Source organism: Mycteria americana, chromosome 2 (genome assembly GCF_035582795.1).
Source record: "Mycteria americana isolate JAX WOST 10 ecotype Jacksonville Zoo and Gardens chromosome 2, USCA_MyAme_1.0, whole genome shotgun sequence".
NCBI lineage: Eukaryota > Metazoa > Chordata > Aves > Ciconiiformes > Ciconiidae > Mycteria > Mycteria americana.
In genome coordinates, this window is record NC_134366.1 from 173,846,336 (window position 1) to 173,865,670 (window position 19,335).

The window sequence follows — 19,335 nt, forward strand, 5'->3', positions numbered from 1 at the left end:
AAAGATGCCTTCAGTGTCAGGAGCTAGACTGACCATCTCCTGTGGAGATATTGATGTGCACCACAGCCAAATAAACAGCCCTTGAAATAAGGCCTACACAAGCATCTGTATACCTAGCCATCTCTCCATACCCAGCTGGGAATCCCCATATTTTTGTTACACTCAAAATCTTTTTATGGGCAAAAAGAAAATACATCTTATATGTAAAGCCAAGAATTTATTATTACTATATATGAAATTTTAACAGTCTAATCAAAGAATTATGATTAGTGAAGATCAAATTCTTACAGACATAAAAAGGAAATAATCATTATTATTAAAGAAAAAGTTTCAATAACAAACCAGTTAAAATTGTTGTATACATACTTACAAGTTTCTACCCATTTTCCTGGTGTTATGTTTATTCTTCCACTAATGTTGCCTTCCACCTTGCAGGGAGGTTCAGTGAGGCATCTGCATCCTGAGTCCTCGATTGGGAGGAGTATGATGGTGGAAATGGATTCTTCTTCCTCAAATGAGAACCTACTGGGATTTTATTATTTTGATTATGTTTCCTAAAACACTTCTACACTTTGCTCTTTCTTTCTTGGTTAGAAGGTGCAGGTCCACCTCACATCTGATTTTACCACGTATGGTGCATTGGTTTGATATTTGCTCTTTCTTCTGTTTGTTAGCCATAAAGCCAATTTTGTCCACCCCTGGGTCTGCATTTCTTTAACTGACTGTTGGTGAGTTGTTTATAGCCAAGGGGTCTCTAATGCCAAGCCGGTGCCCAACCTCTTATCACTCCATGCCTGGACTCCTCTGTGCCACGTCCAGCAGCTCCACCGCTCCAGGTCTCTGCTGCCGTACCACATCTGTATTTCTTTACACCCCATCATTACATCAGAGCTGCAAATAACTCATTTTACATACAACACCTTGTTATGGCTATCTATGTAAACTTACAGTTGCACTATACGAAGATAAACAAAAGTAAAGGAAATTAGGCAGAGCCACCTGGCCAACTAGGAAAACTGCTGTTATAGCTGAGCAAAGTAAAAACAAAGCTGAAGGCAGGTCAAGACAAGTTCAGATAAAGCAAGCCCAACAAGCCTCAGCCCCGAGGACTTGCAAACTCAATAAAAAGAGTGTGGCCTATTGCTAGCAATGGCAGTACTGGGTTTACTGGGCTACGCGGCTATGGCGTCATCTCCTGTAATTGGGAGGCAATGCTTTTTCTTCTGTGCACCTTTCTGGTGACGTGACTTTAGCTCCACCAGCCAGATATTCTCAGCTCACATTCCCAAGGCCAGCAATGGCTTGGTTTCAAGCATTTTCACTGTCTCTGTCCATGACTTATACTCTCAGTGTTCATGACTGCAGTGGTATTTTTAATGTTGTTCTCTAAGATGATGATATAACACAATAATCCGGCTCCTGATGTATTTGTTTTTAAATGCTCTTTGACGTGATAATTTTGTGATGTTCTGGGCCATGACTGCACTGCTTATCAACCAATGCAGGATAAGGACAGGGTAGTCCGAGGCCAGTAAGTCACATTTGAGAAAGAACAGTGCTGTGCAGTGAAAAATCTGTGAAAGTGATATTTCTTTCAGAGTTTTGCTGGTACGTAATTAATGTTGGTCTCACGTGCAGAAGTGTGGACATGCATACACTTCTGGACAGTGAATGGGAAATGTCTAATATTTTTTCTATCACTAACAAGTGAGTGAGTAGCCAGGTATTTTGACCACTTCCTAATAAACCCTCCATTTACAAAAATGTAAAATAAATGGGGGTCTCTTTGGCTTTGTTTGGAGAAAGAAGATAAAATAGGGTTTGTCACAAATGCCTATAGACAGAGATGAGGAAGTGCTTATCCACATATCGGGGCTTCAGCTTTGCTTTCAGGGAAACTTCAATTTCTTCAGATTGCAGAAGAAAGTTATCAGCTATGGTAAAGTGTCCTGGGCTTCTGGACGTAAAACGCATCATTCAGTGATGCAATGAAAAGCAGAGAGGCGGCCACGAGGAAACCCAGTGGCCACGAGAAAACCCAGTGGCCACGAGATGGCCTGTCATCATTGCATTTTACCAGTGCGTGATAAATCACTTGTGTTAGGTCTTAGCAGTAGCACAGCAAGAACGTGAAGTGCCCACTTCACATCTTGGCACTCGCGCGTGTCCTGTGACTGGTGAGAATATTTGACACCCTTCTTTCCCCATGGGGTTCATTCAGGATTTTTAATGGTCCGCTCTCTATTGCACTCAGTACCTGAGTACAGATGCGTTCATGTACTCATGGGTCAGTGATACCTGGATTTAGACAAGGGATCTTTGGCTTGGAAAAGAGCTACTAGGGTAGACATGGGGCCATATAACATAAATGGTGTAGAAAAGGTAGACAGGGAGCAGTCTTACTACAGCTCATCTATGAGAACAAGGGGTCTAATTGAAACTGTTAGGCAGAGGGCTTGAAAGAGAAACAAACTACCCTTAATGAAATGGTGGCATTAAGCATAAAAGGGTGCTGTGAAGGCTGGGAGTGCGAATAAAATCAACATACAAGAAGACATTTCGGTGGTATTTCACTGTTGGTTACCATACACAGTGGTCCTGATGCAGCCCCTGGGCCAGCAAAACCTGAGACTGCTGACTGCCAGAACTGGCAGATAAAAAGGGAGAACCTCCATATACCACCCTTGTGCAGCAGAAAGCCAAAAATATATCACACACCTCTGGAAACTGAGCTCTGGGCATGGCTCACATGCAAAGCACACACTGACAGCTAATGCAAGCCTTCAGCTCATTTCCAAAGTCCTTCCGTAGCCAGGGATGTGGTTCATCCAGCCATCTCCGTGCCAGCGCAGCACCCTGACCACTTACACAATGTTGTTCTAGCAAAGGAATTATATTTTAGCAACCTGGGAGCTGTGTGTGAATCCAAAATTGCAGTTCGTTCCAAATTTGATCTCATTTTGGCAATGGGAAGCAATGCAGGACAGGTGAAAATCCTTGCAGAAACATCTGCCAGACTTTGCAGCATGCCTGAAAATAATGGTTTGTGCTCTGGTGATCTCAGTGGGTGCATCATAAGATCACAGGAAGCTCAGATTGGAATGGGGAACTCAGGACATGTCTAATCCAAGTTCCTGATCAAAGCTCTCAGCTGTGATGTCAGCCCAGGTTTCTCAGGACTTCATCCAGCTGAGTCATGAAAACTTCCAGGGGTGGAAATTGTACCACCTCTCTTTGAAACCTCCTTTATGCATATGCTACATAGAAGACTTTAAATCACATCTTTATTGATGATTTCAAATATCACAAGCAGAGTGATAACTGGAGAAGGACATTTTTGCTGGTAGATCTTGGGATTATAAAAAATGAAGAATCAGACTAGGATGGACAACATAAAAATGTAGGAGCCTTTACCAACATACAAGGAATTGCAGATGATGCTCTAGAGGATTGAAGCAAGGGGGAAAGTCATTCCACTGAATTCCAAATTCAGGCCAGAACTGTTACACAAATCACCCAATCTTCCCAGTAAAGATAGTTTCGTACCAGTGGAGTTAGTAGAAGAAATGTTGATGGAAGGCCACTGTCAGTGGGGGATAATGGGAAATGTCTTACACATCTGCTGCAAGACTGACCACAAAACCTAACTCATCTCACTGTATAAACAATACTGAAAGGTAGAACTGGAGTTTGGAAATAATAAAATAAAATAAAATAAAATAAAATAAAATAAAATAAAATAAAATACAAAACTATGCAATACAATACAATACAATAAAAAATAAAAAATAAAAAAAACATAAAAAATTAAAATTAAATAATAAACTTTATCAGAGGACAGGTGCACTAGAAATAACTTTAGTGATCATTACAGTTTTAACACAACATTCTTTTTATTTTGCTCAAAGGGGTACAGAAACCAAGAGATTTTAGCCTCTCTGGATCAGATCACCGGCACGGGAAGTTTAGTCTCCTGCCTCACATTTTGGACACAGAAGCGTCTTCCTAATTTCTTTTGTATAAAGAAGGAGATCTAGACAGTGCAAAGGGCCAGCACAAAACTGTGGGGTGGAGAGGACCTGCCACATAATTGAATTTCATCTGAGAAGACTGGTCAATTCAGCTATTCTGCTGGCTAACACCTGAGGAAAAATTGCACTAAGGAGGTATGGAAGGCCCTGAGCGCAAGGTTTTTTACTTTAAATATATTTCATACAGTAGAATTTTTTAGTTCAAAACCAACCAGACCAGGACAGCAAAGAAGCTCCATAGTTAGTTTTGAGGGAGTTGTTGAAGAGTCAATTTAAAAATCTGTGTCGGGACTTCCTGAGTTTTGCTTTTCTCTTGGTTGTGGGAAAAGGGCAGGTACTAAAAAAAGCAATTTCTGGGAGCTGTTGAGAGTTGTCCATGAGGCATTCAAATAGAAAGGTGGGCTGGCAGGGGTTTATTCTCTTCTTTGGTTTCTTCAGCATGAAAGACCTCCCCATCAGCTCCTCACAGTCTAGTCCAGAAGAGGGCACAAAGGGAAATTGCTAGCATCCCAACTGGCACAAAGCTGATCCTCAAACTAGCTGCGCCATCAATGTTGCACAAGTCAGAGTAACAGCAGGAGACAGGGCGTGTCATGCCAATTCCATCCACATCAGATGGGATGCAGATGGAAGAGCACATCTTGGTGACAGTCGAGATTCCCACGAAGGGATAAACTACGACAAATCAAGAAAGAAGGAACAGTTAGGAATGGTAGCAATGGAGGAGAACTCTCCCTGTCCCTAGTGAAACGTTTGCTGCCTTCACCACCAAAGGCTTAGGTCTGGTTCAAACACAATTGGTCTACTTCCTACCAGGAATATAGGAAATAGTTCCCACTGAATGGCTGCAAACTGAACAGCACCTTGCATGCTCTGTGTCCTGCCTGGATCAGCTTTACCCTGCAAAAGGTCAATTAGGCACTTTTTCTGCCTCTGCTTTGACTCTACTCACTATCTTCTGCCTCTCCTATGCGTGACCAGAGCCTTATCAGCAGGCCCACGCAAAAGAGAGAGCCTCCATCTTCACAGTGCATTTCTTTATTTGGACAGGTTATGACCTGTAGAGTCACCAGTCAGACTGACGATGCCTTCCTGAGAGCTCCAGAGAACTCAAGGGCATTTCTGTTTTGCCTCCAAACGACCAGAAGTTGGTGTCCCCACCTAACTGAGCTTGGCTTATCTCTACTGGACTCTTTACCCCACCCAGCTTTCATAAATAGTTCTCGGGTCAGGAGAGCACTGTTTAACCCAAACCCATTGTGAGAGTCATGCAAACGGTCTGGAGAGACAGAACTCTTTAGCTCCATGCCTCAAGCTCAAGTCAACGTGTTTTTTCTAACTATGCTCAACACTGAGCATTAACTATGAGCTGGCATTCACTAAGTATTCACTCACATGAAGACTGCTTTCCACGATAGCAAGAGACTGCTCTCTGCCCTGTGGGAGCTCTCTTCCAGGCTTATAATTTAAGTGAGAAAAGTACTGCTTCCCACACCAGCAGTCTTCACTGTAGAAACACTGACTTGTGTTAAAAATATGGATAAAGAAGTAATTGCCCTTACCTTCCTCCAGGGAATACATAGTAGTCTTGCACATGGTTTCATTCTTCATGCAGTTCTGGATCGTCAGGCACTTATCAACAGCGGTAGGTTCATGGCAAGTGTAACATTGCAAGGTTTGGGCTACAAGGAGGAAAAACATGAGGTTGGGCTTAGTGTGGACCACCAGATTCTGTCTGTACCTCTCCAGGTACCTCTGGGGAGGGTCTCTCTCCAAAATACTCATACTGAGAACAAGAATAGAATAGTAAAAGGTATTTGTACCAATGGGAATGAGAAATACAGTAGTCTGGTGGTCAAAGCACAACCTCAGCTGTGGGTTCAGACCCCCTGTAACAAGTCAAGCAAGACAGAGCCACACACACAGAAGACCCCACAATACAGGAAAGTCCTATCAACACCAGGGTGCTGAATGTTTGGGGCACAAAGATGGTCCTTCTGCTCTTGCTTTGTTATTGGGGGTTTGGTAAGTTGGCTTTTTTTTGCAGATAGGTCTTAAGTAGTCCACAAGAGAGTATAAAGGTAATTTTACTTAATTTTTGGATCTGCACCCTAGAACATGCAGTAAATATGGGCTGAATGTGCTGGGACATCCCAACTCCAACAAAAATGATGAGGGTGATAAAAAATAAAATCAGGAGTAAATTAATGAAAATAGCCAGGAGGAGCTGCTTGACCGACCTATTTCTTCCTTGTCACTGTGGGGGTAATGGGGTTGCCTAAGACAGGGCTCACTATTCTGTGTGGTGGTTGGATGCCAGCAGACCGAATTTGCAAAATCTGACATCTCAGTGCCTGAATTCTTTGAAGATCTTGCCCCAGCTGCCAGCAGACAGCTAAGACATGCAAGGACCCAGGAGAAGTCCAATACTTCAATTGTGCAATTAGCGAGATGTTTTTATTTTAATTATTATCGCAATTAGTCAATAGGCCCTGCTTCACATGTTTATGCCAGGTATCTAACTGTTCTGCTTGCCAGCCAACCACATCCCCAAATTCCTTTAATCTGTGTTATTCCCACAGGAAAGTAAACACACTTGTGGCTGGTTTACCTCAACTCTGTTCTTATTTTGCATCTGCTCTTCTCCTTGCCTTTGCATTAGTAGAGCATCAGAAAGAGATCATAGGCTCAGAGACTCACAAACTCACAGAATCACAGAATGGTGGAGGTTGGAAAGGACCTCTGGAGGTCAACTGGTCCAATCCCCCTCCTCAAGCAGGACCACCTAGAGCCAGTTGCCCAGGACTGTGTCCAGCTGGATTTTTAATATGTCCAAAGATGGAGACTCCACAATGTCCCTGGGCAACCTGTGCCAGTCACCCTCACAGTAACAAAATGTCTCCTGATGTCCCAGCTCTCTCAGCTTTTCCTCAGATGAGAGATGCTCATCTTTGTGGATGAGTCATAGACTTTCTCCATGTCTATGTCTCTCTTCTACCGGGGAGGCTAGAACTGAACACAGTACTTCAGGTGTGGCCTCACCAGTGTTGAGTAGAGGGGAAGGATCAACTCTCTTAGCCTGCAGGCAATACTTCACCTAATGCAACCCAGGATACCATTAGCCTCCTTTGCCGCAAGGGCACATTGCTGGCACATGTTCAACCTGGTGTCCACCAGGGCCCCCAGGTCCTTTTCGGTCGAGCTGCTTTCCAGCTGGATGGCCCCCAGTATATACTGGTGCATGAGGTTGTTCCTCTCCAGGTGTATAACTTTGCACTTTCCCTTGTTGAATTGCATGAGGTTCCTGTCAGCCCATTTCTCCAGCCTGGCAAGGTTCCTTCCGATGGCAGCACAACCCTCTGGCGTATCAGCCACTCCTCCCAGTTCTGTCTCATCCACAAACCTGCTGAGGGTACACTCTGCCCCATCATCCAGATCATAAATGGCAATGTTAAACAGGACTGGACCCAGTCTGACCTCTGGGGTACATCTCAAGTTATTAGCCTTCAAGGAGACTTTGTGCCACTGATCACCACCCCCTGGGCTCAGCCATTCAGCCAGTTTTCAACCCACCTCCCTGACTGCTCATCCAACCCATACCTCAACAGTTTGTCTATGAGGATCTTATGGGAGACAGTGTCAAAGACCTTCCTGAAGTCTGGGTAGACAATATCCACTGCTCTCCGTCCATCTACCAGGCCAGTCATTTCATGATAGAAATTTATGAAGTTGGTCAAGCATGACTTCCCTTTGGTGAAGGATCTGGATACAAAGAGAAGTCAGACTTGAATGTGAGTTGCAGCAGGGAGAATTTCATCTGGTGCTGTCCACTCTGTCGGCTCTTTCCAAAGACTGGGAGCTCTCGGGTAGGAGAGTGTCCCAGAGAGAAGGAACTGTCTCCATCAAATTTACTGACCCATGAGAATAAATTAAGCACAACCCTTCCCCTGTGCTGAGATTCTGGTTTCGTGAGAAGAATGTATAAAAAGTTATTTTTAAAAGATGACAGTGGCCATAATAATAGACTTCTTGGGACATGTACCACTCTAGACACAGACCATAAAAACAGGCTTTGGTACCCAAGTCCCCAGATCCAGTCCAAGTCCAGTCCAGTCCAGTCCACCCTGCCTCATCACTCACCAGTTCCTAGATGCTCTTCATCACCTCCCTGTTGAGCTGCAAAGGCCCTTGCAAGCCTGCAGGAGCCAATTAGCTCCTAGACACGCAGAATAACCATGGCCCAAGTCCTTCAGTGACTAAAGTCTTTTGAGATGAAGAGGTTTTAGAGAGAGACACTGAAAAGCCCAGATTGTTGTGATGCAGTATTTCCAGAGCACTCCAAGCTAAAGATACCAAACCAAACTAGCATCTGGTATTTCCTATCACCAAGGAAGCCATTTTTGGACAAGATTTTCAGGGCACTTTGCTCTCTGCAGATCTTTCCGAGGAACCCAACACCTGATCTAGGTCCCCTTTTCCACTCCCCCAGCCAGACACCTGAATTTGTGTGCCTTACAGGCATAGCAATGCATTTTGGTACCACCACAGACCAGCAGCCCCTCCTTGGTCTATCTGGAAAGCAGTTCTCACCCCATCTGTGTGACAGCCCTGATAAAATCCCTTTAAATCCCAGTGAAAAAGACAAACAATTCAGCTCATCTCAGCACATCTAAAATGGGGTGTCATAACAGCAGGCTCAGGCAAGCAAGCCACCTTATGAAAACAGATAATGCAATTTCACCCTAACTAGTAAGCCAGAAAGAGCCCTTTTATAAACAGACCAGTGATTATCTTGCTTCTATTCAAAGCTCACTTTATTATTCTGTTTTGTTCATTGTGAATTGATGCTTTGTTTGCATTAATTCTATGTCTGACAGCTGTCAAATACATCTTTACGAAGGAAGCTTCATCATTAGTCTCAGATTTCATGATACTCATCACTGGACAAGTCAAAGCCACAGCATTTGTGTTCTTCTTTGGAAAAAAACAAACAAACAAACAAACAAACAAACAAAACAAAACAAAAAAACAATCAAAATGCAAGCACAAAGGGACATCAAATTAAGAGAGCATTGTCCCCAACATGTGCAAACCCAGTATTTTCATTAACCTTACTGAGACTAATAGGTTCAAACACAGCTAAATATGTTAAATAGCAGCTATAGCTGTGAGGGTTTCTTTGTTTTTTCTTAGCTGGAAAAGATAGCAGATTGGGAAGTGTTCAACACAGTAAAATAACCAAAAACTGGAATGAAACAACTTTACTTTTGCAAATGAGGCAGCTCTTCAGCACCAATAGTCAGCTGGCATCTCACAGAGCAGGGAAGAAACACCACGACTGGGAGACTTAAAGACCTGTGGTCTTAAAGCCGTACTTTAAGCAAGCTTTGGAATATCTATCTGGCCTATTTGTGAAGGGTAGATATTTGTGAAAATAACAAAACTGTAGTGGTCCCTTTTTGTTTTAAGAGCTTATGAACTTACCCATAGACAAGCAGACATGGAGTAGCTTAAAAATGAAATTACAGTATAAAAAGGAATAGAGACATATTAGAAGCCCTCTTTAAAAGAAGAGGTAAATATAAAATGCTAAAATATTTCAATGTACTTACAGCACATTCTTTTTAGAGTGCTGAAAGCAAAAGAGGAGATAAAAAAGCAGAAAATCTTGGAATTTCTTAGAAGATATTTTACTAGCTTCACTTGGATATTGGCAGGTCTTCCATCCTTCAACTCTGTCTTTCCAGGAAATGCCAAAATTACACAGATTCCACTCATACTCAGAAGACAGCTTGGAGGAACTGTGGATATGTCATGGTTTTATCCTAGCTTTGCAGAGGAAAGAGTGTGCAGAAGAAAATTCTGCTTGCCAAATCCACTATGAAGTTTCCAAAATCTGCCAATGTTTGCCTGCCAAATCAAAGTATCCATCCTGACTATACCTACCTGAATGGGACAGGAAAGTGGGGAAGGACCAGAAGGGAGAAATGTGGCAGCACTGGGTCACAGCAGGAGCTTCTGCTCCCCAGCTGCCCCAACTCTTGACAAAGTCTTATTAAGTAGGATGGCAAAATTAGGTTGGTGAGTGAATCCTAGACCAAATTTGTATCCCACCCCATTGCTTTCCTGCTCCATTTTGCCTTTCAGACTCCTGCCCATCCTTTAAGGAGATCTGACTATAGAATCCCTTTCTCTCCAAGCCGACTTCTATTAATTAATGATGTTCCTCTCTGAACTGCTGTCTCTCCATTGACAAGCAGACACGAATCCCCAGAATGAACAGGGTATAATGATGAAAGGAAATATCTCCTGCTCTGGAGACCGATGATGATTGATCTCTACTGTAGCAGCTGTGGTGAGCACATGAAGCTCCCATTGATCTTGGCACAGCACAAACACCCCAAGGCTTTGAACTACTAGTGACCAAGGCCAGGACACGTCTTAGAGATAACAGGACAGTCAGTGCGTTACACAAAAGAGAGGGCTACTGTTCCAGCTCTGGATCTGCCTCTCTAAACAGCAGCTGTGTTCTCACCAAAAATCCTCCAAAACCCCCTTCTTTGTCCACCCACTTGTCCTTCTCTTGCTGAATCCGCTGTGCAGACCCAAAGATGGAGGAAGGAAAACATCCTTGCATAAGAAGGAAATAAATACAAAGGAAAAAATCCTAACATAGCTCCACATCTCAGTCAGGCACAGATAAAATCAGACCCTACACTGCCTGGATCTGGAGGAGTAGTGCAGAGCATGCAAATATCCCAATTAACAATCACAGCTCCTGCACTTACCCTGCATTGGACTTATCTTGGCCACCCAGGCTAACATGGACTCTGAGCTTGGGATCGTCAGTATAAAATAAGGTTTTGTGCAAGAAGTTATTCTGGTAGCAGCATCAAAGGATGGGGAGTCTATGCCAGGGTGTCCTTTCCACTATGCAGTCACCTTCCACCATTAGAGGTTATGGCGTCACCACTCACGTAGGACTGCCTGCGATGAGGGGATTCCCTACTGCCTAGGGAATGAAAATACTCAGGTCCCAAACACCCCTCTGTGTTTGGCTTTGTGGAGCTGGTGATGGAGGAGAAGCAACTGACTCCCACCGATGGAAATGGAAAGGTAAGGTTTGCATGGCATCCCTGTACAGACTGGGCTCATGGGGCTTGTTCCCTAGCTCCACATCCCAAATGGGTCACCCCCAATATCAGGCTGCTGTTGGCTGCCCACCTGGACTGTGTTCTTCAAGCCTACCCCCTCCAGCAAGGTGGCAGGTAGCCTAACAGGGACAGAAAGGAGGGAGGAAGGATGGTCACTCCCTGTGGTGACAAACTCACAAAACCTCTTGCAAATGGGGAAAATCCCCAAAACACTTCACACTTGCTTTTCCAAGGTGGCCTGCCGAAATTGTCTTTGACTTCATGCAAACCTCAGTGTGTTACTAATCAGCTCTGCAGTACCTGCACCACCAGCTTAGTGTCCCAGCCCACCTTTCCCACTTCTAGTGGCTGAAGTTCAGTAAACCACACATGCAACATATAATTAGAGAGAGATGCTACACATACGGCATTAAATGGGCTAGCTGGCTTCAGGGTTAAATATCCAAAGAGGAACAGAAATATAAAAAAGAAGCAACAAAAAAACCCCCAGAAGATGAGAGTCAGATTGAACAAGAACAGTAAAAAGTGAGAGCTGGAAATTGCATTAAAGAAATGACATTATGTAGTCACGCTTTGTCTTGTAACACTTCCTAAAGAGCCTGAACTAACAAACCCAATGAGAGCATGATGATCCTGAACATCTGACAGGCTGGAAATATTCCAAAGACAGATTTTTTTGCTGAAAACTGCTCGAAGTAGGAGGTATGGACTTCAGGAGGGCAAACAGGAGGGCTGGGTGAGTGGGGAGGCACCAGGGGGGGGGGCTGGGGGACACTGAGGGGGCTGCAGCCATGGTGGGGAGCTGGGTGGCATTGTGGGGGACACTGGGGGGGTATTTGGGGGCACCAAGGGTCACTGGGCAGGGGCTACGGGGGACTGCTGGGTGAGCAGGACTAGGAGGGGGGACAGCGGGGTGTGGGGGATGCCCGGGGGTCCCCACTGGCCCACCCGCAGTGGAGTTGTCCCCCCTCTTCCCCCACACAGTGATGCTGGGGCCGGAGCTGCAGGTGAAGGTGGCCGCCTTCGCCGGGGAGTGGATCTGGGCTCTGTGCACGGCCCATCCTGGCCACTTTGGCAACGTCGCCTGCCTGGGTGCCAACGCCATGAAACACCTCCCCACTTCTTCTGCAAAGCTCAGGTGGGAATCCCCACCCTCCCGAAAACACTTGTGACTCCCCAAAAGCCCCGGGACCCCCCCCCAACACCCCAGGTGTCCCCCATACCCTCTGGGTGCCAGCAGCCAGCATCACGCTCACCACCACAGTGCTCCTTTCCCCCTCCCAGCACCGAATGTGTGTGGGGGGGATCAGTGCCAAGCAGGGTGCTGACCCACCCCCCCATATTTTTTCACAACCCCCCCCAGCTCAGCAAGATGTTCTTCCTCTTCCCCGACCCCCATTTCAAGCGGACCAAGCACAAGTGGTGAATCATCAGCCCCATGCCGCTGGCAGGAGGGAACAGGATGCACTCCACCCCATCATCCTGCATCTCCTCCAGGGGTTTGGATAAGTCAGAGCAGGAACTTACCGAACTCCATGCAAGCGATAGCAACCAACAGAAGAGACAGAAACACCTTCATCTTGCACGGACCCTTGTTGCCTGGTCACTGGGCTGCCACCGCTCTTTAATGCTGCTGGCATTTAAGGGTGCCACCGCTGGCTTTAATGGGACACCTCCTGGTGGCTTGCCATGTACCAGTTCCAAGCCAAGATCTAATTCTACTGGAAAAACGAGTCTGATATTGAGCTATAAATGTGTTGAACGAGCTACAAAGCAAGCCCCACCTCCTGCCATACCATCATGTCTTTTCATGTTCTTTGGAGAAGAAAATGAGGGTTTGCATGATGGACAATAGCTGAGGTTGTTTAAGCTGGGTGCTTTGTGTCTAGGCATGATGTGTAAGACCAGGGGTATTAAATAATCCCATTATCTCTTGCCTTGCCTTGCAGCTTGTTGATATTTCTTCTTTTTCGTAGTGGTTAGAGAGACCTGGGTGGCGTCAATGAGTCCTGGGTGGCTTCCATGAGTCCTGGGAAAAAAGCATGTGTGCAAGGCATGAGACCCCACATACTTTTCTTCTCTGTGTTTTTATCCTCAGCAGGGACCAGAGTTTATCACCAGGAGGAGAAGTGGAAAGCTGACTTGCAATCCCTTACTCATTGGAAACAGCATGGTTGGGGTTTTGGTACTGTAGTACCTCTTCCCAAGCTGTGAGCAGGGTTTGAAGGGGGCTGTAGGTGGGAGCATGCCGTCTCCCTCTCTCCTCTCCCTGTCCTCTACAAGACACAGGTGGAGGGAGCACTGGGAAGACAACAGGACCAGGCCATGAAAGTCTGGGCCAAGGGAGTTCTCAGGCTCACTACCCTGAGCCATGTAGGGAGGATGGTGCATGGAGAAGCCACCCTGGTCTGAGCCAACCCTTTCCAAGTGTGGCAGCAAGCCCACAACTTCTTAGCTTGCCAAAAACCTTGGTTTTCCCATCCCCAAACCCTGCTGCCCCAGGCATCTGCCTGCTTCTCCTGTGCCTCAGGCCAGCCCCAGGCTCGTAAATCCTCCTACAATGTGTGATGGGCAAGTTCGATTGTGGAATTGCAGAAACTGGTAAAGAAGAACATTTCTGTGGTTATGTCAGGTGCTGCCCAACACACACTTTTAATAAGGAAAGAAAGGAGGAAAATTTGAAACAAAGATGTTCTTGGAGACATTCTCACCACCTTTTTTACCTATCACACCATTGGAGTAACTTTATTCAGGGTTAGTATCACTCAAATCACAGAATCACAGAATCACAGAATCATATAGGTTGGAAAAGACCTTTAAGATCTTGAAATCCTTCAAATTCTAAAGGATTTGAAATCCTTCAAATCCTTTAAGATCTTGAGATCCTTCAAATTCTTGAAATGTTAAAAGTCAATGGTCTTCTGTTATTCCCAGATAAACAACCCAGGCCTCATGTCTCCAAACCAAAAGCTCCAGTGACGGTCTCATCATTTTAGCAAGCCCTGCCTCACTTATAAACAACGTTTCTGAGTGATCTACATCCTCAAGAATTTGGATCCATTGTTTTCACATTGCTTCCAGTCATTATGTTGATTATGAAAGTTTAGCAGTTATTTCCAGCCCAAAATTATCTAGGGAAAGGCATTTGGGTATATTCTTGGTTTGGTATTTGTCATGTTCAGCAGAGAATTTTATAATCCTATTAAGAAAGGGGAAATACGCTGATTGTGTTTGTTTTGTTCTTAGGAAAGAAAAAACAACTAAACATGGGAAGAGGTGTGGTTTCTGGTTTCTGGTATTAAGTAGCCTCAAACAATGTGTGCTAGATGATTGGTTTCACATGCACATCTGAAATGTGATCTTCATTACAATGTAAGTATTTAGATAGAAGAATATATGTCAATACCCTGCTTAAATCCTGTGCCCTCCTTCAGTTTGGAGGGTTGTTTTGGGAGGGGGGGTGACAACATACCTTACTTGTTTATAGTTTCAGTTGATCTTTTCTGAGTGTCCTGGTTCCGGCTGGGATAGAGTTAATTTTCTTCCTAGTAGCTGGTATAGTGCTGTGCTTTGGATTTAGTATGAGAATAATGTTGATAACACACTGATGGTTTAGTTGTTGCTAAGTAATGTTTACATAGTCAAGGACTTTTCAGCTTCCCACGCTCTGCCAGGTGCACAAGAAGCTGGAAGGGGACACAACCAGGACAGTTGATCCAAACTGGCCGAAGGGCTATTCCATGCCATATGACGTCATGTTCAGAATAGAAACTGGGGGGAGTTGGCTGGGGGGCAGCGATCGCTGCTCAGGGACTGGCTGGGTGTCGGTTGGTGGGTGGTGAGTGCTTGGATCACTTGGTTTTTTCCTGATTTTTGTTCCTCTTGCTGTTGTTTTTTTCCTTTTCATTACTTTTCAATAATTTATTATTATTATTACTATTATTGTTGTTGTTGTTACTATATTTTATTTCCATTATTAAACTGTTCTTATCTCAACCCCCAAGTTTTCTTACTTTTACTCTTCTGATTCTCTCACCCACCCCACTGGGGGGGAGGGTGAGCAAGCAGCTGCGTGGTGCTCAGTTGCCAACTGGGGCTAAAGCATGACAGTCCTTTTAGGTGCCCAACATGGGGTTTGAAAGGTTTGAGATAATAACACATTAACCAGAGCATATTAAAGAATTTAGATCTGTTAACAGTTGCAGGTCACAATATTGATTCATCTGTTCTCGATACTAGTTTCCGTGGTTATTAGATATTAGATGGATTATTAGATATTAGATATTTATTATTAGATATATTAGATGGATATTCTGTGGATACTAGATATTAGATCTGCACCATGCTCATTTTTTTGCTGTACATGTTAAAGATCGGTGTTGGTTTTTGCAGTTTGCTGTGCTCTGCAGTGATTAATGACGTTTTGACTGGGAGATTTGTTATTAAAACAGTGGCCTTGAGCTTAGTCTGGTGTTTAAGCTTTGTACTGAAGCCATTACTGTACTTCGGGTACCACGTCATGGAGACAATTAGCAATTATACCTCTTCCTCTGAGAGGTATTTTATGGAGGAAATACAGAATGGCACCTTTGCTACTTTCTTCTATGATGTTTCCTCCTTCATTACAATAACTTTTCAGTATCTTGAACATCCTTGGGTAGTTAAGATACTTCTATTGGTATTTCTGGGGAATATTGTTTTGGTTTTATCTAAGGTTAATAAGCAATTTAAGAATATCATCCAGACATCTGCCTCAAGGCTGGATAGTTATGAGTAGCAGGGTGTGTGGGATTGCACTGACAATTCTTAGGACAGTGGGCACCTCCAGTGTTTTGGAACTTCACCCCTGAACAAGTGCAGAATCCTGAACAATTAGTAGAATATTTGAAAGAAGTGTGCTGTCACCCTGGCAATTCTAGGGAGACACAAATCACTACAATGTGCTGGGGTCTGGCCCATGCCTACCGAGCCCTGTTCAACACTATTCAGTACCCTCAAGGGGAAGAGAAGATCTCTGGATCTGACGACAAAGCGACAGGTACTGTGGCTACTCCAACCCCAGCGACAGGAACTGCAGTTGCTCCAGCCCCGGTGACAGGCACTGCATCTGAACCAGGGAACCAGCCCGTGCCAGCATCTGTCACCCCTATACACAAGAAGAACTCCTGGAAGCGAAAGTCAGCTTGTTTAGAAAGGAATGATGAAAAAGCAGGGCCATCACGAGGAGAGGAGGAAGTGGAAGAACTCATAAACAAGATGGAAACCACCCGATCCCTATCCCTGAGTGAGCTGCAAGATATGTGAAAGGATTTTAGCCCTCGTCCAGCCGAGCACACTGTCACCTGGCTGCTCCGATGATGGGATAACGGGGCCAGTAGCCTGGAATTAGAGGGTAAGGAAGCCAGGAGCTGGGATCCTTTCCTAGGGAAGGGGGCATTGACAAAGCGATTGGAAAAGGAGCACAAACCCTCAACCTCCGGAGGCGAATCCTGTCAGCTATGAAGGAAAGGTATCCCTTCAGGGAAGATGTTATATGTCACCCAGGCAAGTGGACCACAATGGAGAGAGGTATCCAGTACCTGAGGGAATTAGCCGTGCTGGAGGTGATTTATGGTGACCTGGACAATGAGCAGTTATCCAAAGATCCAGATGAAGTCAGCTGCACGCGACCCATGTGGCGGAAGTTGGTACGGAGTGCACCAGTGTCATGTGCCAACTCATCGGAGTAATGACCTGGAAAGACAGAGAGGGACAAATGGTGGATGAATTGGCTGGCCAGCTCTGGCGCTATGAAGAAAATATCTCTTCCTCCCTCATCTTGGCTGTGGAGAAACTCCCGGGAGGTCCAGGAACTCAAGGAGGATAGGTTCTACTCCCCACCTGTATGGACCAGTATCTCAGCTATTAGGAGTAAGCGTTCTTCTGCTCAGGAGAGAGGTTATAGAGGGTACACACCACGGGCCACCCTATGGTTTTGGTTTTACCTGCGTGACCACGGCGAGGACATGAGGAAGTGGGATGGAAAATCTGCTTGGACACCAGAGGCACAGGTACGTGAGTTGTAAGGAAAAGCAATCACCAAAGGGGGTTCTTCCAGGAAAATTGCTGCTCCAGTTTCCAGTGGGCAGTTCCCTAGACGGCGTAGAAGGGCTGATCTTAGTCCTGGTCTTAATGAAGGGACTTCTGATTTGTGTTTACAAGAAGGGAGTAGTGAATACTATGACCAGCACTAGAGGGGCCCTGCCTCCAGCCAGGTGGAGGAAAGGGACAGCTGGGTTTACTGGACTGTGTGGCTTTGATGGCCTGGCACATGAGACCCACAGGAGTACAAGCCTCTAGTAGATGTGAGTGCAGAGTGTACCCTAATATATAGGGGCAGAACCCCTCTGTATTTCTGGAGTGACAGGGGGATCCCAACAGCTGACTGTATTGGAGGCCGAAGTGAGCCTAACTGGGAATGAGTGGCAGAAGCACCCTGTTGTGACTGGTCCAGAGGCTCCGTGCATCCTTGGCATAGACTACCTCGGGAGAGGGTATTGCAAGGACCCAAAAGGGTACCAGTGGGCTTTTGGTATAGCTGCCTTGGAGACGGAGGAAATTAAACGGCTGTCCACCCTGCCCACTCTCTTGGAGGACCCTTCTGTTGTGGGGTAGTTGAAGGTCGAAGAACAACTGGTGCTGATTGCTACCACAATGGTGCACCAGAGGCAATATCGTACCAACCGAGACTCCCTGATTCCCATCCATGAGCTGATTCATCGACTGGAGAGCCAAGGCGTGATCAGTAAGACTTGCTCATCCTTTAATAGTCTATATGCCCAGTGAGAAAGTCTAATGCAGAGCGGAGACTAACAGTAGACTATCATGGCCTGAACGAAGTCACGCCACTGTTGAGTGCTGCTGTGCCAGACATGCTAGAACTTCAGTATGAACTGAAGTCAAAGGCAGCCAAGTGGTATGCCACAACTGATATCGCTAACGCGTTCTTCTCAATCCCTTTGGCAGCAGAGTGCAGGCCACAGTTTGATTTCACTTGGAAGGGCATCCAGTACACCTGGAATCGACTGCCCCAGGGGTGGAAACACAGGTCTACCATTTGCCATGGACTGATCCAGACTGCACTGGGAACAGGGCGAAGCTCCAGAACACCTGCAATACATTGATGACATCATTGTGTGGAGCAACACAGCAAGAGAAGTTTTTGAGAAAGGGAAGCAAATAGTCCAAATCCTTCTGAAAGCTGGTTTTGCCATAAAACAAAGTAAGGTCAAGGGACCTGCATAGGAGATCCAGTGTTTAGGAATAAAATGGCAAGATGGACATTGTCAGATCACAATGGATGTGATCAACAAAGTAACAGCTATGTCTCCACTAACTAGCAAAAAGGAAACACAAGCATTTTTAGGTGTTGTGGGTTTTTGGAGAATGCATATGCCAAATTACAGTCTGATCATAAGCCCTCTTGTCGTGGTTTAGCCCCAGCCGGCAGCCAAGCACCACGCAGCCGCTCGCTCACTCCCCCCCCCCGATGGGATGGGGGAGAGAATCGAAAGAGCAAAAGTAAGAAAACTCGTGGGTTGAGATAATAACAGTTTAATAATTGGAACAAAATAATAGTAATACTAATAATGAATTATAATGAGGGGGAAAAAAACAATGAGAGAGAGAGAGAGGAACAAAACCCAAGGGAGGGGAAAAAAATTACATATATATATAAAAAAAAAAAAAAAAAAAAAAAATTACAACCGCTCACCACCCGTCGACCGACAGCCAGCCAGTCCCCGAGCAATGATCGCTACCCCCCGGCCAACTCCCCCCAGTTTATATACTGAGCATGACATCATATGATATGGAATAGCCCTTTGGTCAGTTTGGATCAACTGTCCTGGCTGTGTCCCCTCCCATCCTCTTCTGCACCTGGCAGAGCACGGGAAGCTGAAAAGTCCTTGACTAGTACAGCAGCAACTAAAACATCTCTGTATTATCAACACTGTCCTCAGCACAAATCCAAAACATAGCCCCATACCAGCCGCTACGAAGAAAATTAACTCTGTCTCAGCTGAAACCAGGACACCTCTCTATCAAGTGACCTGGAAGAAAAACGATTTCAAATGGGGCCCTGAGCAACGACAAGCCTTTGAACAAATTAA

The 19,335-nt window shown here is 45.2% G+C and overlaps 1 protein-coding gene across 1 annotated transcript; it reads right to left on the reverse strand.

Moving 5' to 3' along the window:
• Nucleotides 1–4,277: 4,277 nt before the first annotated feature.
• On the reverse strand, nt 4,278–12,764 carry LOC142406846 (ly6/PLAUR domain-containing protein 2-like). Its single transcript, XM_075495772.1, has 3 exons — nt 12,713–12,764; nt 5,594–5,713; nt 4,278–4,706 (listed from the first exon to the last, which is right to left on the reverse strand). Exons 1-3 carry the CDS (start codon nt 12,762–12,764, stop codon nt 4,495–4,497), a joined length of 384 nt encoding a protein of 127 aa, XP_075351887.1. The 3' UTR covers nt 4,278–4,494.
• Between the last annotated feature and the right edge of the window lie 6,571 nt (nt 12,765–19,335).

Bases quoted from the DNA above. Each gene is read 5' to 3' on its own strand.
- LOC142406846 (XM_075495772.1), bottom strand. From the start codon at position 12,764: ATGAAGGTGTTTCTGTCTCTTCTGTTGGTTGCTATCGCTTGCATGGAG. The intron at 5,714-12,712 runs GTAAGTTCCTGC...TCCTCCTTGTAG, and splicing joins TATCGCTTGCATGGAGTTCG to CCCAAACCTTGCAATGTTAC. The intron at 4,707-5,593 runs GTAAGGGCAATT...GATTTGTCGTAG, and splicing joins TATGTATTCCCTGGAGGAAG to TTTATCCCTTCGTGGGAATC.